The sequence below is a fragment of the Salvia miltiorrhiza genome, chromosome 7, assembly GCF_028751815.1.
Source record: "Salvia miltiorrhiza cultivar Shanhuang (shh) chromosome 7, IMPLAD_Smil_shh, whole genome shotgun sequence".
Taxonomy (NCBI): Eukaryota; Viridiplantae; Streptophyta; class Magnoliopsida; order Lamiales; family Lamiaceae; genus Salvia; species Salvia miltiorrhiza.
The window spans coordinates 197,629-222,443 of record NC_080393.1 but is presented as its reverse complement, the minus strand read 5'-3'; the positions used below and the strand labels follow the sequence as shown (position 1 = coordinate 222,443).

At 39.6% G+C, this 24,815-nt stretch overlaps 5 protein-coding genes across 8 annotated transcripts in view; 3 read left to right on the top strand and 2 right to left on the bottom strand.

Annotated features, from left to right (window-relative positions):
• The window catches only part of LOC130991235 (cryptochrome-1), a 71,648-nt gene extending 50,227 nt beyond the window's left edge, over window positions 1-21,421 (bottom strand). Inside the window, exons 1-6 of one of the 3 annotated variants that reach the window (XM_057915344.1) lie at window positions 20,927-21,396; window positions 20,149-20,756; window positions 19,559-19,780; window positions 18,783-19,489; window positions 17,950-18,592; window positions 17,812-17,870 (exon numbers count right to left, since the gene is read on the bottom strand). In XM_057915344.1, coding sequence (XP_057771327.1) covers window positions 17,824-17,870; window positions 17,950-18,592; window positions 18,783-19,489; window positions 19,559-19,780; window positions 20,149-20,461 — 1,932 coding nt within the window. In that variant the 5' untranslated portion in view covers window positions 20,462-20,756; window positions 20,927-21,396 and the 3' untranslated portion in view covers window positions 17,812-17,823. Of the gene's footprint in view, window positions 1-17,571; window positions 17,871-17,949; window positions 18,593-18,782; window positions 19,490-19,558; window positions 19,781-20,148; window positions 20,757-20,926 lie in introns of those variants that run through there. The other 2 variants (XM_057915342.1, XM_057915343.1) reach the window with 2 other exon arrangements.
• Window positions 4,259-7,148, bottom strand: LOC130991237 (low affinity inorganic phosphate transporter 1-like). Of its 2 annotated transcripts, none has more exons than XM_057915346.1 (2): window positions 6,995-7,148; window positions 4,259-6,002 (listed from the first exon to the last, which is right to left on the bottom strand). In XM_057915346.1, the coding sequence occupies exon 2, from the start codon at window positions 5,975-5,977 to the stop codon at window positions 4,349-4,351; it is 1,629 nt and encodes a 542-aa protein (XP_057771329.1). In that variant the 5' UTR covers window positions 5,978-6,002; window positions 6,995-7,148; the 3' UTR covers window positions 4,259-4,348. The 2 variants fall into 2 exon arrangements, with proteins under 2 accessions (XP_057771329.1, XP_057771328.1); XM_057915345.1 differs by lacking the exon at window positions 6,995-7,148 and adding an exon at window positions 6,121-6,268.
• On the top strand, window positions 10,409-13,243 carry LOC130991239 (probable inorganic phosphate transporter 1-7). The gene is made up of 2 exons (XM_057915348.1): window positions 10,409-10,581; window positions 11,325-13,243. Exon 2 carries the CDS (start codon window positions 11,379-11,381, stop codon window positions 12,957-12,959), a length of 1,581 nt encoding a protein of 526 aa, XP_057771331.1. The 5' UTR covers window positions 10,409-10,581; window positions 11,325-11,378; the 3' UTR covers window positions 12,960-13,243.
• On the top strand, window positions 14,844-16,770 carry LOC130991238 (low affinity inorganic phosphate transporter 1-like). The gene has a single exon (XM_057915347.1). It carries the CDS (start codon window positions 15,039-15,041, stop codon window positions 16,620-16,622), a length of 1,584 nt encoding a protein of 527 aa, XP_057771330.1. The 5' UTR covers window positions 14,844-15,038; the 3' UTR covers window positions 16,623-16,770.
• A 1,646-nt stretch (window positions 21,422-23,067) lies between the features above and the next one.
• On the top strand, window positions 23,068-24,488 carry LOC130991243 (chitinase 6-like). Its single transcript, XM_057915354.1, has 2 exons — window positions 23,068-23,506; window positions 23,927-24,488. The coding sequence occupies exons 1-2, from the start codon at window positions 23,113-23,115 to the stop codon at window positions 24,328-24,330; spliced, it is 798 nt and encodes a 265-aa protein (XP_057771337.1). The 5' UTR covers window positions 23,068-23,112; the 3' UTR covers window positions 24,331-24,488.
• Window positions 24,489-24,815: the final 327 nt, after the last annotated feature.

The window sequence follows — 24,815 nt, the reverse complement described above, 5'->3', positions numbered from 1 at the left end:
TGATTGATCATTAATATACAATTATAATAATTGGAGATGTCGTTGTCTATAGTCCAGAAGTGCCAAATCCCATAGAATCTGACAAACTTCGTTTGGAGTATTGCCATGAATTAGGTTTTTGTCAATTGTTTATTTTGAAAATCGAGTATTAGTTTGGATTGCGTACTAAAATTTGGGATCCAAGTGTTGATATAATAATCCAAAAGATATGTAGAAAATCACCCATGCCCTGCTCGTAAAATAATTACTCTCTCCGTCCCACGAAGCTTGAGCAGCTTTTCTTTTTGGGTTGTCCCACGAAGCTTGAGCAGTTTTCTTATATGATAAAAAATTTACCTTTTATTCATTTTTTCACCTACCACATTTAACACACAAAATATCAATTTCTTAAAACCCGTGCCGAAAAGAAATTGTTCAAGCTTTGTGGGATGGAGGGAGTATATTAGTACTAGTACTGTAAAACATAAATATATATTTTCTTATGTGCGAATATATATATATATATAAGCCATAATGATTAAAACTAATCATGATAAAAAAAGGTAGAAAGTGCAAATATAATTTATTTTATTTTATAAAGAAAAGCTAGGTTTATGAAAGACTATATAAATATATAGGACCGTAAATGAGTCTTTATAAGCTATTTGAAGATCGACTCGATAAAAATTTGTTCATTGAATCTAGTTAACATTAACAAATTCATTTAAATTTGAGCTCGATACTAATGGACTTGTTATCTACTGATCAAGCTCGTAGAGTGAGCTTGCTTGAAATTACAAAATAGAAGTTATATTTTTTACTTTACCTAGTACTAAATAATCTCGAAGTATTTGATAAATCGAGCTTGATTAGATCAGGAATAAATCAAATAAACTTACAATTATTGATATATGTTACTTCATATGTATGGTAAGAATAATCCTACGAGCTCATATATAGCATGAGTTTTGGTAATTGTACTTGTGAATGAAGGGATTGACCATAAAATTCATAAATGAGTTGATATATTGAGATTAATATAGTGTCTATAATTGAATTAATAGACATTTCAGAAAAAGTTAGGAATATTTTTTGCTAGGCTTTGATATATTAATTTACACACCCAAGTAAACAAAGTTTGAGTTCGAAACTTATATAGCATCCCTTTTCCTAATTACTTGCAAGCATTCTCTAGTGCTCATCCCATTAACAGAAAAGGTAAAAATGTGTTATCATTTCGTAGCCCGTTTAGGGATTGATGAATTATGATACAATCAAATAAATAAATTCTTCCCCTAAATTTGAAAATTTGTTCTTACCGACATTGATGTACGTGTGTATAGGGGTCGCTTTGAAATTAAAGGATATAGTAATCCCACTAGAATGTATGCATGCACTAATTAATTTTATAGAGCTAAAGTAATCACACTTGCTATTTATAAATATCTCAATTCATCACAATAATGTTAAGCTAGCTAGCTATATGTGCACTAATTAATCACGTAGATATGATCTATATGGCCTATGATTAATCTGGTCCATATGTTCTGGTTAATAATATATAGTATTCACAAAATATCTGGCTTGCACGTTATTTGAATAAATCAGGAAAAAATATTAGAAAATCGTGGTTGTTTGGACCACCAAGTCTCACTATATATATACTTGTTAATTTGGACCACTATTTTACAAATATAACAAGTTTTAGTAAATATCAACTTAATTATACCAATAGGTTAGATATATATATTCAATAGCATGTGCATAATACGACAAAAGAAAATTTACCACTGTAATTTACCCAGTAATTTATATGAGTAATCCATATTATTGTTCAGCAGGCCAATTTAACATCATATATAAGTATATATGGTCAGTACTAATAATTAATATTACACGAATAAAGAATTAAAGCTGTATCATTTTTGTACAATATATATAGCATTATAATTTGTACCGAAAAGACAAAGTGATAAAAAAAAAAAGTCCCTTGCATTTTTAATACTTCATATAAATTAATATTTCATCAAAACTTAGCAACCCTCATTAATTGAGTAAAACATAAAAACGACTCAAATTATTTATACTTTATTAACTGAGATAAATTTCACTATTTGTCGAATAGTTTTTTTTTTATCGGAAAATAAGCTCTTTTTTTTTCTTTTTCTTTTTCTTTTTGAGGAGATAACTATTTCACTATATGTCGAATAGTTAATGGAGTATGTGCTAATTCAGTATGCCTATAGGATGGAACTTAATTCTATCTAAAATTATTAATTATAGTGTTTTTTCCTAACTCAATTAAAGATGCATGCATGTCTACTTGAATAAGCTGGTACGTCGTCAACGTTATATCTTACAGCAATTTAGCAATATTGACATACGCAAATTAAATCAGTATATGTAAACCGAATTTAATCAGGATTCCCACAAATGGCAATTCGTTTCAACTAAAACAAATTTTACTAATCCATTTCATGCATATGCTTGGAATTAAGCATATATAGCAACATTTCTTAGTTAATTATTACAACACTAATGTTTATTCTGACTAGTGTTATAAATTAAAACTCAATCGTCGGGCTAGGGCTCGGGCTCGGGCTCAGGCACAGATCGTCCGAGCAGTAAGTGGGTTCGGCCGGTGGCTGGGCCTGGGCCCAGGCACAGTCATCCTCGCTGCATTCGGGCGAGGGAGGCCCCTGAGAGTATGCTACGAGCCCGGTGACGTGTCGAGCTTCGATTGGCAGCATCGCGGTTGGGATTTGCTCCGCCTTCGGAGGTTCGCGGGCGAGGGAGGAGGTTGCGATCGCCATCACCAAAATGGCCAAGATCGGAATCAGTGACTCAAACTTAGCACCCATTTTTCTTTTTTCAAATTTGTTGAGTGTGTTTGAAGATCCTTCTCAAATTGGCCCTATTTATAATGAGTTCCCGCCAATGAATGAGTGACACGTGTCATGAAAACGATGGGAATTTATTATCGAATTTGGTTAGGCAAGGGTATTGTATTTTCTGATTTCTGCGAAGAAAAGAAAGCGACCGTTTTTCCTTGATTACTCTCTGCTGCTATTTATTAGGGTAATTAATTAAGAATTTTGACGTGAAATCAAATATGGTAATTTATTAAGAATTTTTTGTTTTTTTTTCTGAAATATTGATTGTTCACATCTACACGTAAAATTAAAAATGTATCCTGTCTTGGTATAGTGTATTCAAAATGGCTAGAGAATTCATTAGTACAGAGAATTAAGCAGTGGTGTATATTTAAGGAAATTATGAGTCCTTATCAAATCAACATATGAATATTGAATACTATAATCTTTTAATTAATTGGTCATATTAATAAGGGACTATTTAGAAAGGAGGCTACAAATAAAATTACACATCTTTGTATAAGTTTGCAAATTATTTATTTGGGCTATGAATTGAATCTACTTGTGTCCATTAAGCTTTTTACTTCTGGCCCAAACTACAAACCTCTCTTTATCTTATTTATTTATTTTTGTCAAATGTACCATTCGTTATAGTTTAATTATTTTAGAAGTTATATAAAATACTAATATTTTATCTACAAAATTGCAAGACATCTAATTATCATTATTATTTATTAAATACTCAACTTTACTAATTAATCTACAAGTCAATATATGTCAATTTTTTAAATTAAGTGTTTGCTCTTGTAAAGCACGGGGCAATATTAATTTATGTGGATGAGATCCTCTGTCCCAGCAATCACGCACCATCCAACCGTCATCTCTGCTATTCCTTTCCCGATTGTGATCCCAGTCCATTAATTTATTCCTCGGAGTAAATTTGAATATAAACATGATAGATAAAGATGTTTTACCAAACCTGGAATCAAACAATAATACAAATAAAAATAATAGCTTTCGAAAATGACTATTACCTTGAGCTCTTCCTTGGTGCCATGGAGATTCAAAGGCAGATGGAATCAAGATAAGTATACAAAATAAGTATATCTTAGAGAACAATATCCAAAGCATAGCCTAAAAAAAAATTAGTGCGCTAGTATTTTGGAGAAAATAAAATTATTTGGAAAAGAAAATCAAATAGTATATAGCTATAGTCCTTTGGGCTAACCAATTTATGTGGTCTGTTATTGTTCTTAAATCTTAATTATTGATTAATTAACAATAAAGACTCTTTAAGTTTCTCTAACTAATTTTCTTTGTATACAAAACAAAACTCTAATCTTTGTTTTCGATTTCCTTACATCCATGATTTAACAATATAAAGCAAATTTAAATCAATTTAGACGTATACAAACATCAGTTGGTTCACATTATAAAGAAATAATACTGCAGATAAATAAAATTATCCAAACACAGCTTCTTCAATATCACACTAGCTAGGCCGGCGGCGGTGGCGTCCCCTTAGAGGCATCGCCTTCCGCCGTCTGCTCGTAATCGTCGGCTTCGTTCTCGCCGGACATCTCCTCGAGCGATTTCCCCTTAGCTTCAGGCACCAAGAACGTGAAAAGCAGCCCTAAAAAGTTGACGCAGCCGAGCACGATCAACGAGTTCTTGATCCCTATACCCGCAGGGTATCCCTTATCCCTCTTGCTCTCTTCCTTGGGCTGCGCCGCATACAAGAAACCAAACGCTCCGATGATCGCCCCCGCCTTCCCGGCCGCCGCCGATATCCCGTGGCACGTCGACCTCAGCCTCGCCGGAAATATCTCCGCCGGCACCACGAACGTCGTCGCGTTCGGCCCGAAATTCGCGAAGAAGAACGTGAGCGAGTACATCACCACGAACCCGATCCGGTTCTCCTTGTGGGTCCAGTGATCGTAGGGGATCGCGAGCGCAAACATGAACACGGTCATGAAGAAAAACCCCATGATTTGGATGGCGAACCTTCCGATGATGTCGATGAAAACCACGGTGAACCAGTAGCCAGGCACGGTGGCGAAGAGGGCGACGAGCGTCTGCGCCCTGGCCACGCGGAACACCTCGTGCACGGCGTTCATCGTCTCCGGCTTCGGGATCCACCCCACGGCGGTGAAGATGTCCTTCTGGAAGAGGTTGTTGCTGTAGAAGGCGATGTCGAGGAGGAACCACGTGGAGGTGGTGCCGAGGAGATGCATCCCGTGGCGGCGGAGGAACTCCTTCGAAAACAGGCCGAAGCTGTTGGAAGTCTTGTCGGCGTATCGCTCCACCTTCTCCTCCTCCGCCGCGAGCTCCACGTTCAGCACCCGGGCCATGTCCCGCGCCGCCTGCTTCGCGTTCCTCGCGACGAGGGCCGTGTAGCGGGCGGTCTCCGGCATCTTCATCCGCCAGTAGAAGGTCAAGGCGGCGGGGAGGGCGCCGAACATGACGATGATGCGCCAGATGTAGTCGGCCTGGTCCACCGTGGACCTCGCCGGGTCCGCCGCGTAGCTCGGCGCGCTGTACGCGTGGTCGAACGCGGCGGACACGGCGAGGGCCACGATGCCGCTGGTGAGGATGCCGAAGCCCTGCATGGCAAACACGGCGGCGATGAAGGCGCCGCGGGTCTTCTTGTTGGCGTACTCGGACATGATGGTGGCGGAGAGGGGGTAGTCGCCGCCGATGCCGAAGCCGAGCCAGAAGCGGAAGAAGCAGAGGGTGGCCATGACGCCCTTGGGGGACTTGCCGAAGGAGAGGCCGGAGGCGAGGGAGCAGACGATCATGAGGATTAAGGTGAGGCCGTAGACTTTCTTGCGGCCCATCTTGTCGCCGAGCCAGCCGAAGAAGAGCTGGCCGGCGAGGGTGCCGACGAGGGCGACGCCGGTGACGGCGGAGGAGATCTTGGGCGGCAAGGTGCCGGGCTTTGGGGCGTTGAGATTGGTGGTGTAGTAAATGCGGCCGAGTAGCTTGGTGATGAGGGAGATGCTGAAGAGATCGTAAGCGTCGGTGAAGAATCCCATTCCGGCGATCACTATGGTCGTGAAATGGTAAAGCTGTGTCTTGGCGGTATCAAGTGCGTCGAGCACTTGGAGATTCTCTCTACTACCCATGCTGATTAATATCACTTCTTGATCTCTGAAAATTTAATTAAATTAGGGAAATTTAAATTAGGGTTTCACCGAAAATTCTGAATGAAATTAAGATGTGTTGGACAAAGATGACCTAACATATACGATGAGCATTCAAATGATACCTTCGATTATGTGATTCATTAGGGAATATAATTCGACACATAATTATAGTTGGTGGCGAATTAATGTTTATGTTCGAGAGATTGACGTTGACACACACTAGTATATTTATTGTCAAATTAAATGAGGACTTTGAAATTAAGCCGAGAGTGTGGGCTCTTAGCTTAATTCCAGTCCTTGGTTATATCCATGCATGCGTCATGCTTGAACTCCATGTATATGTGTATTAAATTTGACAAAAAAACCTTATAAGAATGTGTTTACTAGTAAGGTTAATCATATCCCTTGGTTATTTGATTGATTGAAACTTTAGGATATCTCAAGGCCCTTGATTTATTATTTATATCATTCAAGTTAATTTTGCTTGATTCTTATCCCATAAAAAGGATGAAATTAAAGAAATCCTATTCTTGATAATAAAAATACTTAATCATGCTTATAATCAATTATGTAAAGTAAACACCCCTTATATTAAACAATGCATGAACTCCATGTATAATATATATTGGTGTAGTGAAATATGGGATCAAGGAACAATTTGTTTAAGAAGCCTAAGCCATACTACATACATACAACAAATCAAACATACCTTTCACCTATATGTGGTGAGAATTTAGCCAGTCAGAATGGTCAAATATAGCGAGAAATATGAATTTAGAACGTAAGATATTGAAATTCTATGTTTGAAATTTACTCGGAGGAGGTAAAAATTTCAAAACATTAACTGAATACGGTTATTCATGCATTACAAATAACTTATTCGTTATTCTCACTGGATCCCATCAAATTCAGATACTCAAAAGATGTTATAGGTTGACAATATTCAAACATAATTTACCAACTATTAAAGAGCAGTCGAGGAAAAGAAATACATACATTTATGAAGAAGGCGACATGAAGCAAAAAACCTGCTCACTAGACAAGTGAGAGTGAAGAGAGAGATTATTAAATAGTAGACGAGCTTCAAAATTGATTTTGTCTTGAAATTTAAGGATGCAGCTGTGTGCCGGACTCATCGATATTTGTCGCTCGAATATTTTTGGTATATACCAAGAATTAGTCAATTAGTGATGTTGGAGTATTAAATGATCGATTATTTAAATAGTTTTCGTCCAATGTTTGATGAACATGACGTTGTTTGTTTGCTTGAAATTTGGGGTTAATTACACAGGCAGAGAGTTTGTAGTTTCCTACAGGCCGCATTATTACCATCATCGTCGGACAATCGATTGAGACAAAATAATGAATTTAATTAAGGTCTGTGTAAACGCGTATATACCTAATCTAAGAAATTAAAATAGTATTACCAGGCAAGTTCTTCAAGTTTTCCACTTAATAATTATACGTTTTTTAAATCAATTTATTCAGCATTGTGATTATTTTGTAGTCGATGTCGTGGTCGGATAAGATTTAATTATGGAAATGTGTCCAAGAATCGAATTTATAATACCATAACCTCAATTATTCATTGACAAATTGAGCTTTTTCCCGGAGCAAAACAGTTCTACATTTAAGGTTTTTCAATGTGAACAAGTATCCATATGGAGAATAATCTAAAACCGTACAACACTGTCTAAAACTGAAGAATTGAAGCGCATTTTATTTAGTAGATTGTTTCCTCTCCAATCAATATAGGTCGGGATTCGAGTTACCTTATGTGTGTTAGGATGAGTGTATGTGTAAATACGTAATTCTCAAAATTGGCAAATCGAAGTAACCTCCTAGAAACGTTAAATCTTCTCCTTTGTACTGAACTTAGTGTCCGAGGCCCAAATAAAATTCACAAGAGGGTAACATCTATTAATATTTTTTATTATTTTTTTAAATAAGAAATTATATTATAATGAAAAAAAAGAGGGGGTTATTTATGGAATCACGTATAGAATAGCGGCCCAAGATAAATTGAGTCATCTAGCTCAATTTGTTTAAAACAATAAAATAATGCAAGTCCAACACCTTGCCCAAGTCCAGCTCATTATTACACTAGGGCCCAAGCCCAACTTATTAGCCCAAATTGCATAGTTAGTTAACAAATCCCAACCGATTTTTCCCAAACTTACTTATCCCTGTTTAGCTTTATTAGGCAGACCTTTATTTCGTTTTTTTAGAAGGAAGATAAATTCATATATTAAAAAATATCATTAGCAACATTATCCCTCAGTTAACTAGAAAAGTTACTAGTCCAACTAACGGACTTCGAGCACCATCTCACAAACTGAGCAAGCCTATAATCTGTTTTATTTATCTCTCTATACAACAGAACATAACGTATGCAAATAAGTATATATTTTGAAAATTGCTTCGACTATGTTTTAGCTAATTATGTTGTTGATTCTGGTGTTATTATAATCTGGAAGTCCGACTTTTTGGCTTGGCTTTTTGATATTGTTCACACAGATTTAATAGAATAATTCTTCTTTCACCTCCAAAAAAAATAAAAAATGCTTCAACTACTCTTTCTAAAAAAAGAAAGTAAGCTTGGGGTGATACGGTTCGTACTTTGCTTGTATCGTATATGCAGATGATGGAGTCACCATTACAATTGATCAATTGTGTATATAAAATCAATCTGTTTTGACTTTTTATTTATTAATTGGCAAAGAAAGCATTCATGTCCGTTAATATAGTTAAGAAACCAGGGGGCTTAGCCCACTGACCACCGGGTCCTCACTTAAGTGAAGTGACCCGGGTTCGATCCCTCTTGGGAGCGAATTGGAGATGGGAGATATAAGGTGGATCTTGGTGAATGGAGAGATAAGGTGGTTCTTGGAGTGGATGGGGGAAACTAATTACTAACATCTAACATGACTTTGCCCGATCAAAAAAAAAATATATAGTTAGCAAAAAAATTAAGCAGTATATATGGTTTATTATGATATACTTTTCATAAAACGGAAAATTTTCAAACTTTTATAGGAGAAATAAGCAGATACACCCCTCACGTGAGGGCATTCGCTCCTGAATTTTTTTTCTCAGAAAATAAATTATTTTAAATCATATTATAAAAGATATATTCGCATCGAAATTGCTATGCTCAAAAGGATGAGAGCAATCATTTCTTATACCCTATCGTATTATATATCTAAACATAATTTTTCTAAAAACTCGATTATTACATCATCGACAAATTTGACAAAAAGTTAAGTTATTTTAGTCGTTGACAAATTTGGCAAAACATAAATTATTATCCGGTTGCACATTCATACACTTGAAATTATAAATATATTACCTAGCTATAGCCTACCAAAAAAAATGATAAAAGGGTTTAGCAGCACTAGACAACAAATTTTGAATTAATGTTGCTATATATTTGTTGATTGACTTTTCTGATATTTTTTAAATTCTTAAAAATATTAATTGCTTCTTTTAGTGAAGATTGTAACTATTTGGAATATCTTAACAAAATTTTCGTATTTCAACAAACGCTATTTCCATATCAGATCTCACTTTAATATAAAACGTTGCCGGTATATCGATCGCGAGTAGTATTTTTTTGTAATTCAAAAACCAAGTTATTTTTATGCAACTTGTGAAAGGCTGTAATAACAAGGATTAATTGTCTATAAATTTACAAACGGAAATTTCTGAATTTTTTCACGATATTTAAAATTGACAAATTTATTCTCCAATTAAAACTTTATTCTTAATATTTTCATGAGGTATAATTATCCACAAAGAGTAACTTTTTAATTGGTGAATTAATTTGTCAATTTTAAATATCATAAAAGATAAAAATGACAAAAAATCGTGAATTTACATGCAATTAATTAACCCATAAACCATGATATCATTCAAGTAGTCAAGTAGGAACAGAATTACTAGCCATATCCAAATTGGGCCAATCATATTTGACTTTTTAATAAGATATTATTAGCTTAAAACCTTCATTGATGACATGTTGCACGAATTTTAATACTAGTGATTAACTTGTCACTTTAGACCAAAGCTAAATTGGAATTAAATATCAATGAACTGCCATTATTAGTTTGATCATTTTTCAATCTTTTCTTTGAGTTGAATTAAGCACTTCAATCTTTTTCCTATCAGTAGCAAGTGATTAATATTGCTACCAAAGCATTTTATCAATGAAAATTAAGAAAAAAAATAAATCGCCATCAATCAGATAGTTTTTTTATCCATGCTGCATGTCACACTGTCTAGTTCACACGCCAGCAGATTGCTTCCAAAGATGCAAACATAAACATGATTTATCATTAAACTAATGTGAAATTTTATATGATATATATATGTTTCAACTTGGAGTTGCACAATCTGTAACAGCCAAGAGAGAGTTGACCTGATTAGGGTATATGCCATTAGATGCCGGAGATTATTCTTGTTGATTATTGTTAATTATTTCAACTGATTTAGGCAGCTCACTGTTATATATTATCGCCATTCTTCATCAAATCCAGCACCCATCCTTCAACTCATTCTCTCCTCCATCGATCATCTCCTTCCAGGTAAAAGTCAACCTCTTACTAATCTCAAATCTCATTTCCTTCAAAAATTTGCATTTCCATCTTTTGAAATGCATGAAATGAAATTAGATCATGATTAATAGCTGAGTTTTTTTTTTTTTTGAAACTCAATACCTGATTGTTTCTAGCTTCGATTGTCAGTTTCCGGTCAGTTTCTAACTGCAACAGGTTTATTTAAATTGAACACAATTTTAGGAGTTGATTTTGTAATTAGTTGAAGTAGAAATTAATTAGACGACTTGGAGTAGAGTAGAATTCGGTTCTCATTCATAATCTCAAATTTGTTTACTCACGACTGAACTAGTTGGAGTTGGATGCACAGCGACGTAATGACACCATATTTTTCATGCTATTTATCTGTGTAATTGACTTATCTGATAAAATAAATTATCTGAATCTAAGAATATTTGACTTTTTAGAAAATTATTATATTTACTATTTGAACTCATTTATATTCTATTCATGACAGTGTTTTAATCTATTCCATGCTCTCCATCTTGCATCAATAATTGTTGTCCTACATTCTTTTCCTCAAAATTTTATAAGATCATATAATTTATCAACTAAAATTATTTTAAATTGTATTGCAAAATATGTAACACTATTATTTAAGCCGATTTATAAAAAAAAAATAGGTCAATTTTTTTCGAACGTGTAAAAGTATACCAATTATTTTAAATTTCAGCGGTCATCGATGATTAATTGCGATATTCATCTTGAAACAGTGGCACGTAAATTCGGTATATTGGAAGAGAGGGAAGTGAAAAAATTGAGGTGCAATGGCTAGAGAGCAATTACAAGTGCTTAACGCACTCGATGTCGCCAAAACCCAACTCTACCATTTCACGGCAATTGTGGTCGCCGGAATGGGGTTTTTCACCGACGCCTACGATCTCTTCAGCATCTCCCTCATCGCCAAGCTGCTCGGCCGCATCTACTACACGGTGCCCGGCGCCCTGAAACCCGGCACGCTCCCCCCGACCGTCTCCTCCTCCGTCACCGGCGTCGCCCTCGTCGGCACCCTCTCCGGCCAGCTCTTCTTCGGCTGGCTCGGCGACAAGATGGGCCGGAAGAAGGTCTACGGGATGACCCTCCTGATCATGATCGTCTGCTCCATCGCCTCCGGCCTCTCCTTCGGGAACTCCCCGAAGGGCGTCATGACCACCCTCTGCTTCTTCCGCTTCTGGCTCGGCTTCGGCATCGGCGGCGACTACCCGCTCTCCGCCACCATCATGGCGGAGTACGCCAACAAGAAGACCCGGGGCGCCTTCGTGGCGGCCGTCTTCGCCATGCAGGGCTTCGGGATCCTCTTCGGCGGGATCATCTCCCTCATCGTGTCGGCCGCGTTCGACCACGCGTACAAGTCCCCGACGTACGAGCAGGACGCCGCCGCCTCCACCCCGCCGCAGGCGGACTACGTGTGGCGCATCATCCTGATGTTCGGCGCCCTCCCGGCGGCCCTGACCTTCTACTGGCGGATGAAGATGCCGGAGACGGCCCGCTACACCGCCCTCGTCGCGAAGAACGCGAAGCAGGCGGCGCAGGACATGGGGCGAGTGCTCAACGTGGAGCTGGAGGTGGAGGAGGAGAAGGTGGAGCGGCAGCAGAAGGGCAACAACTTCGGCTTGCTATCGAAGGAATTCGTGAAACGCCATGGCCTGCACCTCTTCGGCACCACCTCGACGTGGTTCCTCCTCGACATCGCCTTCTACAGCCAGAACCTCTTCCAGAAGGACGTCTTCAGCGCCATCGGGTGGATCCCGCCGGCAAAGACCATGAACGCCATCGGAGAGGTCTACAAGATCTCCAAGGCCCAAACCCTACTCGCGCTCTGCAGCACCGTGCCCGGTTACTGGTTCACCGTGTTCTTCATCGACATCATCGGGCGGTTCGCCATCCAGATGATGGGGTTCTTCTTCATGACGGTGTTCATGTTCGCCGTCGCCATCCCCTACGATCACTGGACGAAGAAGGATAACCGGATCGGGTTCGTGGTGATGTACGGCCTCACGTTCTTCTTCGCCAACTTCGGGCCCAACGCCACGACCTTCGTGGTGCCGGCCGAGATCTTCCCGGCGAGGCTGAGGTCGACCTGCCACGGGATCTCGGCCGCGGCTGGGAAGGCCGGAGCCATTGTCGGAGCTTACGGGTTTCTGTACGCCGCCCAGAGCAAGGACAAGACGAAGACGGACCACGGGTTCCCGCCGGGCATCGGCGTCAAGAATGCTCTCATTGTTCTTGGGGTCATTAATTTTCTTGGCATGTTATGCACCTTAGCGGTGCCGGAGGCAAAGGGTAAGTCGTTGGAAGAGGCGTCTCAAGAAAATATTGAAGAAAGCAATGAGCCACAAGGAGCTTGAGATATAGTATTTGATTGTGTAAGTAAGTTTTACTACATGTATACGTGTGTGTGTGTTGATGAATTGTTGTGAACAATAATAATGTTTGTGGATTTAATTCTCTAGTTAAGTCGAAGGCAACCATATATATAGTGCTGGTTTCATTATTGAAGTTTTTCACATTTGTATTCTTTTTTTGTATTGGGTTTTGGAAGATTTTGTAATTTGTTTCTCATTTCATTATGAGATTAGTGTACTATATCAAGATTTTATTGTTCATTTTATTTTATTTTTTTGTGAGAAAATATGAGTTTCATTTTATTGTGATGAGCGGAGTGATGGGTCATGAGTAATTTTTATGGAACATATCTAAATGACGAATTGCACATGTTTTTCTGGAACCATTAATGTAATTGTCTTAAATTTTGAGTCTCAACAAAATTAATCTGATTCAACCAAATTAAAAATAGACCTAAAACTAAGTGGATCGACTCAATTGACCTACCTAGAATTCAATACAACAATCCTACTACATAGCGTACGTGAAAAATTGATCTTTCTACTAACAATGACACACGTATATTTTTTGTTGATTGGAGTTTTAAAGCATGCTAAGTTCTTTTTTTTTTTGAAGAAATATGTACTGTATTTGGTTTGACATGTACGTAATTTTGGCCTTTTGGGAATAATAGTGTCGATTTTAAGAAGATTATTTACTCGTCATACCTCATGTCTACTTTATCATCTTTCAGTATATATCCCGTCACAATATGCTCATTCTCTCTTATCTATATATTATACGGTTATTAAAAACAACGACCTAACCATATGCAGACAAGCCAACATATCTTGAAAATTAGGCTATTTTCAAACCTAAGTCGAAAGTAGTTTAATTATCCTTATTATTTTGCCATCAATTATTATAGTATTGAGTTCCCACACGCGAATAAACACTAATTTCCCTTGTTTCCCTGACGGCAGCACCAAAACCCACTTTAAATTTTTTCACTTGTTTCCGATTGATCTTTTAGCTAGTTTCCATTTCAATATGACGAGTTCAAAAATAATCCCTATAATAGAAAATAGATAAAAGCAGAAAACGACACTAAAATAATATTTTCCACTTTGATCCCTAAGACCCATTAGCCCAAGCCCCTTTATATAGATCTGTGTCCTGGAATCAAACCATCAGAGCTGGTATATGTTATACTAGCTGGAAGGCGGAGCTGAACTTTGCCAAGCCGAGAGTCAGGTCTGCACAAAATATCATAAATAACCATAATAGTAATAAAAATAAATAGAAATATTCCGGCCCTATTATGAAAAAAAGAATAATACGTACTCTTAGGAAAGTCAACAAAAGAATAATACTTTATTTCCATATATAGTCTTAAGTCAGTTTCACAGACTCACAACCGTTTTTATGATACCGACACGTTTTTTATATTTCTTGAATTCCGATCACTAACTTGCAAAAATTTGTAGGTAGCTTAATTCACATGATGCCATTCCAATTTTCCTAATCTTTTCTTACCAAATATATGCTTCTAATTACTTGATACCTATCACTTCCAACATCTCTTACTTGACGTATATAACTTCTTATTATTTGTTATCCATCTTACTTTCAAAGTGTTCTGCAATGTACTTGTTCGGCACCACATATACTCCATCCGTCACATTATTATTGGTCCAGGGATCAAACCCCACCTTTCAAGCTGCCCTTCATGACATAATAGTCGTAGTACAAATAAATAGCTAGCTTATATATATAACTTATATATATAGGGTTAGGTTTCAGTAAGAAATTTATTTTTTCGTGATAACTGAGAATAATGAACAAATAAATAAATTTTATGAATAAACCAATCATAATTTATGAACATACGTATCTATTTAAAATGCTAAAAATTTCGGCCATTTAATATTCAAACCTCAGACTAACGACATGCTTATTCATAAAAATTATTGATCTGTTCACGTCTTCTCAATTTCGCAAAAATATGTACTCTCTCGACTGATCTTTTCTCTCTATATATATATATCTCGAGGCATAGATTAATAAATTGTCAAAAATTAACAAAAACCCTTAAAAAAATAATGGCTAGACAACAAATGCAGGTGCTTACCGCACTCGATTCAGCCAAAACGCAATGGTACCATTTCACCGCAATAGTGATAGCCGGAATGGGGTTCTTCACTGACGCCTACGACCTCTTCTGCATCTCTCTCGTCACCAAGCTCCTCGGCCGCATATACTACCACCGCGACGGCGCCGCCAACCCCGGCACGCTTCCCCCGAACGTCTCCTCCGCCGTCAACGGCGTCGCCTTCTGCGGCACGCTGGCGGGGCAGCTCTTCTTCGGGTGGCTCGGCGACAAATTAGGCCGGAAAAGAGTGTACGGGATGACGCTCATGCTGATGATCATATCCTCCGCCGCCTCGGGGCTGTCGTTCGGCGCCACGCCGAAGGCCGTCATGGCCACCCTCTGCTTCTCCCGCTTCTGGCTCGGCTTCGGCATCGGCGGCGACTACCCGCTCTCCGCCACCATCATGTCGGAGTACGCCAATAAGAAAACCCGCGGCGCCTTCGTCGCCGCCGTCTTCGCGATGCAGGGGTTCGGGATCCTGACCGGCGGGATGGTGGCGATCGCGGTGGCGGCGGCGTTCGAGGCCGCGTTCCCGGCCCCCGCGTACGAACACGGCGGCGGCGCGTCCACAGCCCCGGAAGCCGACTACGCGTGGCGCGTGATACTCATGTTCGGCGCGCTCCCGGCGGCCCTGACCTACTACTGGCGCGCGAAGATGCCGGAGACCGCGCGGTACACGGCGCTGGTGGCGAGGAACGCGAAGCGGGCGGCGGCGGACATGTCGAAGGTGCTGCAGGTGGAGATAGAAGCCGAGCAGGAGAAAATGAATGACTCTACGAATGCATTCGGATTGTTCTCGAAACAATTCCTCCGCCGCCACGGGCTGCATTTGCTCGGCACGACGACGACGTGGTTCCTGCTCGACATCGCCTTCTACAGTCAGAACCTTTTCCAGAAGGACATCTTCACAGCGATCGGGTGGACCCCGCCGCCGAAGACGATGAACGCCATGGAAGAGATGTACAGAATCGCTCGAGCTCAAACCCTAATCGCGCTGTGCAGCACCGTGCCTGGTTACTGGTTCACCGTGGTTTTCATCGACAGGATCGGGCGTTTCGCGATCCAGTTCATGGGGTTCTTCTTCATGACGGCGTTCATGTTCGCGCTAGCGATCCCTTACGATCACTGGACTCGCAGCGAGAACAGAATCGGTTTCGTGATCATGTACTCGTTGACCTTCTTCTTCGCGAATTTCGGGCCGAACGCGACGACGTTCGTGGTGGCGGCGGAGATATTTCCGGTGAGATTGAGGGCGACGTGCCACGGGATATCGGCGGCGGCGGGGAAGGTGGGGGCGATGGTGGGGGCGTTCGGGTTCCTGTACGCGGCGCAGGCGAGGGAGGCGGGGAAGGCGGAGGCGGGGTATCCGGCGGGGATGGGGGTGAGGAACGCGCTGATGGTGCTGGGGTGCGTGAACGCGTTGGGGATGGCGTTGACGCTGCTGGTGCCGGAGTCGAAGGGGAGGTCGTTGGAGGAGATGTCGATGGAGAATGAGGAAGAGTTGCAGAGGGAGATTAGGACAGTGCCGGTTTAGTTTGAGCAAACTAAATGTGGGTTTACGTTAATGTCTTGTTAATTTTTATGTGTGCTTGTAATTTTCGTATTGTGAAGTTTGCACGTAACGAGTTATGACAAGCTAATACCATATATGAGTACTACGTATTGTAGAGGGTTTTTTTTTTTTTTGATTGCATGCAAATCGAAGCTTAATTGGCATTATTTTTTAAGAGGGATATAGTATTAATAGAAATATTTTTTTATGAAGATAGGAATCAACATACCTATATAAAAAGAGATTTTTCTTAATGTTTCATGTGTGATAAATTCATCATCACGAGGTACCAAATTGATATTAATTTTTTAAACTGCTATATAACCTTTTTTTATGTGGAAAAAAGAAGATACTCATATGTAAATATATGAACTTTAAGTCAATTAATGAATTGCGCAATTTCCTGTAGTTTGCATGTGAACTTTAATTTTAAATTTTAGTATGACAATACATAAATTTTTAATTTTATTATAATTTTACCACGAAACTAAAATCTCCAAATTTTTGCAAATTTTCGAAGATAGTGGTGCATGAATTTTCTTTTATTGCACCGTTTTAGCTCGAATTTGTGCAGTATTAATTTTAGCATATTTCTGCAACCTTTTCAAAATCATAAATTGTAGCTTTGATTTTTTAAAATTGATTAAGTCTGAAATAGATTTAAATTTGGAGAATTTAGTTTCATGCATGAAACCACCTTCTGTCACCTTCTTCATTCCTTTTGGCAAACTTGTAGGCATATCTATTTCTCCTCTCATCAACTTCTCTTTCTATCAATCCGGAAGTATCGACAACTTATGACAAGTTGTGAAATTACAACAATATTCAAGCCGTGTATTTAGTTACACATTTAAAAATTCGTGTGCAAAACTAAAAATGGGTCAAAAGTTAGGTATTTTAAATGGCAATAACCCTAATAAAAAACAAAAAATTTATCAAAATAGAGTATATAATTAAGCAAACAAAGGATAAAGTTATGTTGGTTTTATGTATGTGGGAAGGAGAGAACATACAAGAACAAACTTCTATAACTACTCTTTCGCTTTTCTCAAAAGGAAAGATAACTACTCTTTCACCAACACTGAGAAGAATGAAAAATATGTTACAGATACCAACTACTACTCTACAAGAGATGCAAAGAATCTCTCATTCTGTTACAGCCACAGCATATATGCCCTCACACTCAGAGATTGAGCGATGAGCTTTTCTCTTCATGAAGCATCTGTTTCCCTGAAAATCGGAGTCGAATATGAAGCTACAAACTTTACATTCATCTATAATAAGGCTTTTAATTACCATGGTGTCTTACCGTTTTTGCTCGACATCTCCTCCCTTCCGACCTCTTCCTGCCAACTGTAATTGTGGTCGGACGAGTCGGGGACCGGACACGGGGCGCCAGTCGACATCGAAGAGCAGTTCCGAGGAACAGAGAAGGAAACTCTGCTGTTTGTCATGGCTTTCTTCGATGAAGAAGATTCAGCTGTAGAGCACAAGTCATCGTCCATTTTCGCCGCCTGAGTGCCGACGTTGCAGCTGTTCAAGTTATCTTCCAACACCCGTTTCCTATTCTGAATCGCGCTTTTGGAGTTCCTCATCGATGGGACCCTTTGGTCGTGAGACGAGCTAGCCGGACAGGGGTTCTTCGCTGCCTTGGCCACAGCCGGTTTCTCGTGGGGCTCGGAGTTGTCGAACACCACTTCATCCGTGCCATTGCTCGTTGCTGCTGCTTCTTTCCCGCGCATGACTGCTATGGCCTCGGTCAGCCTATCCCTGGCTAGCTCGACATCAATTATAGGCCTCGGGTAGTTTGATCCGAGGTCCACGCCTGCGGATCTGAGCACGGACGGAGGAGCATCCCACGGATGATGGATCCACTCGGCCGGCATCCGTGCTAATTCCGGCAGCCACTGCCTCACGTATTCGCCCTCCGGGTCGAATTTGAACCCCTGCACCTGGATCACAATGTGGCAATGTTTACATTTCAGTAAAATTGTTGTGACGGAATACAATTATTGAGCAATAAATGAACAGAAACGTAAAGAAGACACAGATTTACATTTCAGCGAGACCCCCGTACAGCTCTGCGAAGCGGTAGATTCAAGACATATCAACAAAAATTGTGAGAGATGAATTAGTAGTTACCTGTGGGCTATCCATACGCTCGAGCTCGTGGCCATCGGGCAAGCTGCCGGAAATGTATTGCCAGCCGAGGATATCGCTTTCCAAGTCTGCATCAAGAAGTGTGTCCCAGAAATACTTCATGCCCCATTGCCATGGCAGAATAAGAAACTTCACGAAGAAGCTCGAGACAATTATCCTAATCCGGTTGTGAATCCATCCGGTCGCCCACAGCTCTCTCATTCCTGCATCCACGAGCGGGTAGCCCGTCCGGCCCTGTCTCCAGGCCTTGAAATGGGCCTGGTTGGTGTCCCATGGGAAATACTGGAGGCTGCTGAGCAGCGACCTCTCGTGGGTGAACGGGAAATTGAAACAGATGTAACGAGAATACTCTCTGAGGCCGATGGCCCTAAGGAAGAGCGCTGCGCTCTCTTCTCCTTGCGTGTTTTGCTCGTTTCTCCAAACGAACTGCTTCATTCGCACGCTCTGAAACACTTTCCTAATGCTGAGCTCCCCGAAGTGCAGATACGGAGACAGAAGGGACGTGGAGTTTCCCCCGACCCTTAGCCTGTCTCTCGAGTAGTTAAGCAGATGGTGTTCAACGAACTCACTGAAAGTCTTGTCGGCACTGCTCCAACCGGGTGACCACCCTCGCCCCAGTAAGGCGTTACTCGGCTTTTCTGATTCGTTTTCAAGGTCCAGTGCCTCGATCGAGGTGTTCTTCCCCGCCCCTGTTCGAGAGAAAATAATGAGCAGTTGCTGAGCAGAGCTACATTACAAATGAGTGGCAGCATATATACCTTCAGCGAGAGCCAAACGCCACGGTGGAAGATGCGAAGCAGGCTCTTTCTGCGTGTTCATGCATTTCTCCCAGTATGCGTTGAAGGTTGTAAACGCTTGTTCATCGTCATCATACACTTCCCACGGCTCAAACAGTAGCTCGCCGTTATAGCTTTGCACATCAATGCCAAGTTCAACCAACTTCTGCTTAATATTATGATCACGAACAAGTGAAATTGGATCTGGCAAAAAGATCAAATCAAATAAATATCTCAGCATCTTAAACTATCCCAGATATAAATATCTAACCAAATACATAAAAAGAAAAAGATACTTGGAGAATTTTGAGGCATTCTGATCCTAAATGAACACTTGCAGAGTCCTAGATTGAAACTTCTATAAGGCCAAGTTTTCACCATTTGAAAAAGATAATATTACTAATGAAACAAAGTCATAGACTGCCAAATTTGAGCTTGAAACACCAAAGATCATTTCTAATGTGATCTTGTTTCAAGAAAAAGAAGCAGCATCCCATATATTAGAAGGCATTCACATTTGAAGAAATGAATCCACACAAATTATAGGTCAATTATGATAGGAAAAACCATACCATAAAGATGGTTATACACGACTTTGGTTGCCCCGACAACGCTGATGCAGTCTAAGAGAGCAGAGAGGGTGCTCTCGGCTTTGATCACGACGAGGTCTGCACCAAGAGATCTGAGTGACTGCTGCAGATGAATAAGGGAGTGCTTGAGCCACCACCTCGAAACTCGGCCGGGGTGATATGGGCCTTCCTCCTTAGGGCACCATATGAAAACAGGTAACACACTCTCATCCCTTGAAACAGCTGCTAAAGCTGGATTGTCTTCAATCCTCAAATCCCTCCTAAACCACACTATGCTCTTGCACTTGTTTTCCATTTCCCCCACAAATTCAGCTTCTCTCAGATTCTACAAACAAAAATTCTCTCAAACAACACCAAAACCCCCAATTTTTGGTAAACAAGTAGTGATGTTTCCATACAAAATCAATTCAATCACATCAAATCCCTCCTAAACCACACTATGCCCTTGCACTTGTTTTCCATTTTCCCCACAAACTCAGCTTCTCTCAGTTTCAACAAACAAAAATTCTCTCAAACAACACCAAAACCCCCAATTTTTTGTAAACAAGTAGTGATGTTTCCATACAAGATCAATTCAATCACATCATATTCTGCAAAATTATCAGAAACCCCAATTATTGAAAAATTGAAAGTCAGTGATCATGCCATGCCACAAATCAATTCAGAATCAGATCACAGTTTCACTAGCTAGAACAAAATTCAGAATCTTCAACAGTTCTTGAAATTCAATTCAAAGCAGGGAGCTGGAGTGCATACATACCTGACATATAAATCCATCAAGAACTGATTTTTGCAGCAAACCCACAAGGGAAAATCAAGAAAACATGGAAAAAGAAATATTCTTTTGCCGACAGGATTGGATTCAGCCAATTGTTAAAGAGGGGTTTTTGGGGGATTGAGGATTAGACTTCATGTGACCAGGTAGTGTGCTGCCAAGACAAACTGCCCACACACTATAAGGGGAAATTAATATTAAATTATGCTATCCACAGCCATAGGACCACAAAAAAGGAAAGAAATAATGCAAAAAAGTGCCAACCAAATCTGCATAACAAATAAAATATCATTGGAAACTCAAGGCCTTCTAACTGTTGCCATGATTCAATCAAATCCAATTAAATACACAAATAAAATATCATTGGAAACTCAAGGCTTTCTAACTGTTGCCATGATTCAACCATATCTAAATGCACAAATAAAATATCACTGGAAACTCAAGGCCTTATAACTGTTGCCATGATTCAATTTTCCAACTGGCCTAATCACTCATGACTCAACCATCATGTTTAATATTTAATTAATTTCATTCCTTTTCACAATATCAATATTCCTTTCAATTCAATTATATTTATTTTTATATAATTAATTTTTTTCCCACCTTTGTGTGATGTAGAGATTTCGTCCGTCTACGCACGGGTTGCTTATTTGATTATATAATAGATACTTTTTGTAATTCTGAAAAAAACAAAAAAAAGAGAAAAGAGTAGGCATAAACAGTGACGGGTGTAAAACTATAGGTTGAGTGTGGAACTAAAATAATAAAATGAAAAAGATAAAAACTTGTGTGAGCTCTCCCTCATCATGAGAACTTTCTTAGAATGTAAAAAAATTACTACAAAGAATGCTAAAAACCAAAAAGATCAAAGGAAAAGTAAAATAAAGGTAATGTAAGAAAATGGTGGGAGGTCTATGATGCACGGATTCTTCAAAAATTAGCATGTACGGCGAATTGAATTCTTTTAGGGTGCGATTCTCTCGGATTCTCGTCGGATTCGCACCCGATTCGCCACTTGGCGTATCTTTTAAAACAATTTATAAAAATAAACCGGATTCGCAAATTCCATAGGTGAAATTCACGTATCTCGTGCACGAACACAAGGTTAATTTGATAATTTTATTTTCAGTTATAACTTATATATTGGACTAATAATATTTGAATCGTTATATTGTTGCTCAATTAACTTATATAATTGAAAATGCTTAACTTTTGGGTAAAATAAAATGTAAATTACATATAATTAATTTAAGAAAATTTAAATTGTATATATTTTATAAGCATTATATATCATAAAATTTTAATAATTAGATGTATCATTGCCGAATCGCACCCTATAATTTTTAAAAACCACGTATCCCCGTACTCGTATCGTATCGCCCCCGCATCCGCACCTCCGTACCTATGCTGGGAGGTGCTCAAACCCGCAGTTACAAGGTAGGCACAATTTTGTGCAAATTTGTATGCTCAGATTTATAGAAGAATGAAACATGACTCAGTCGATTTTTCACATTAATTCAAACGCTACTTTACTCAAAATGCCAAGTTTTTTCGTATATTTCTATGAAGTTGCAAACTTGCAATCACAAGGAAAATAGCAGTGTTTCAAAGTCAAGATCAGCGAAGCATGTTCCATTTTTTCTAAATTTCAGTTTTCACTATTTATTTTGTAGGGACACCATGCGTGTGAAAACACTACCCATACGCAAACTTATTTTCCAAATTGGCCATAAATGATGGTTTTAAAATTTGAGTAACATTTTATTTTATTGAATAATACTATGAAGATTTGGGATGCAAAAGCTAGATATATATATATATATATAAATAACATATGTCGATATACGCAGAAGATTTATTCGAAGCTCAATAATGACGATATAAATTATTATAATTTCTCAATTATGGAATAATAAACCAATTATTAACTTAAAATATGAAATTAAATTCTAAAAATTAATTATATACTATATTCTGGTTGGGTATATATATAAAAGAAATTGAAAATGCGAAAGAAATGAGACACAAAAAAGTAGTAAAGACTAATTGAAGTCAAAAGTTTTTTAATATTGACCTATACGGCCTGTGACTCATAAATATATGCATCTACTATTTTGTGATTATAAATAGCTTCTCACTCCACACATTGTCTCTCCACACCAACCCAAAAAATGAAAAATCTCGTCTCTTTCTTAACCCTTCTCAGCCTTCTTCTGGGCGGCGAACAATGCGTCTCCGCCCAGAAATGCAGCTGCAGGACGAGCGAGTGCTGCAGCAAATACGGTTACTGCGGCAACGGCCCCGACTACTGTGGGCCCGACTGCCACTCGGGGCCGTGCACTGGAAGCAATGGAGTGAAAGTGGGTGATATTGTGACCGACGCTTTCTTCAATGGGATCATTGCCAAGCAAGACCGCCCCAACTGCGCCGGCAAGGGTTTCTACACACGCCCCAGATTTGTCGAGGCGGCGGCGGCCTACCCGAGCTTCGGGACCATCGGCTCCCCCGACGATTCCAAGCGCGAGATCGCTGCATTCTTCGCCCACGTCGCGCATGAGACTGAAAGTAAGGCAACACCTTATTTTAGCCAAAATTATAGTAATAACAAATTATAGCCATATAGATAAAAGTATACTCTCCCGTTCTGTAAAAATAGTCATAATTTTTCTTTTTGAAGTGTTCACAAAAAAATAATCATATTCTATATATGAACACCGAACACTGCCTCATAATAAATTACCCTCTATATATCAATATATTTGTGTGTTGGTTTAGTGGTAGGTCAATTTATTTGTGTGCGCGTGTGTTGGCCTAGCGGTAGGTGGCTAATGCCAGTCTTTAAATTTTTTCATCATTAACATGTGTAAGGTGATTATAGTTCAAAATAGCTATTATTTTTTTTTTTTTTCTGTATGGCTATAATTTTCTTTTGCTATCGAGGATTTAATCAATTTCCTCTAAATTATATTTTCCCCTAATATGCAGAGATGTGCTTCATCGAAGAAACCGGCGGCCAAACATTTTGCAACGCAACAGTTGCAAAGTGGCCGTGTGCGGCCAACAAGCGCTACTACGGGCGAGGACCGCTGCAGCTGACGTGGAACTACAACTACGGTGAAGCCGGCGAAGCCATCGGATTCAACGGATTGAGCAACCCCGAAATCGTGGCCACGGATCCGCTTATATCTTTCAAGGCTTCGTTATGGTTTTGGCAGCAAAATAGCCACAACCCTTTTGTTTCGGGCAAGGGCTTTGGCGCCACGATCCGTGCTATTAATAGCATCGAGTGCAACGGCGGGAACGCCGGCCAGGTGGCATCTCGGGTCAATTACTATAAAGATTATTGCAACCAGCTCCGGGTTGACCCGGGAGCTAATCTTCAGTGTTGATTAAGCGAAGAAAATGAGAATTTTCTAGCTATTTGCATGGCTTGATTTTATATGATGTGGGATAGTAATGGAAGGTTGAGGTGTGGTTGTAAACATTTGATTCGATCAAATAAGGGGCTTTGAATAATATAATATGGAGTTGGTCCAATTTGAATTAATGTTGTGTACTTGTGTTGGGTATATTTAGAGCACTAATTAGGTCTTGGGTTCAATCTTATCTGCGTGCAGTCATGTTTTTCCACTTTAGGTAGTGTTGTATTCTCGCTTGTGTGTGCTGTTGTATTGTTTGGTATTGAAGTCCTACACGCAGGGTGTTTCTCGCCTGCGTGCGGTGATGGTAATTTTTTTTAAAAAAATTGTCATTCTAGTTGGGTCGGGCCATCCTGATTTTTCTTGGGTCACAAAGCCCGCCAAAATGCGGGCTGGGTCAGGCATCTCTCCGAGGCCCTAGCTCTGACTTTATGGGCCGGTCCAACTAAGCCCAT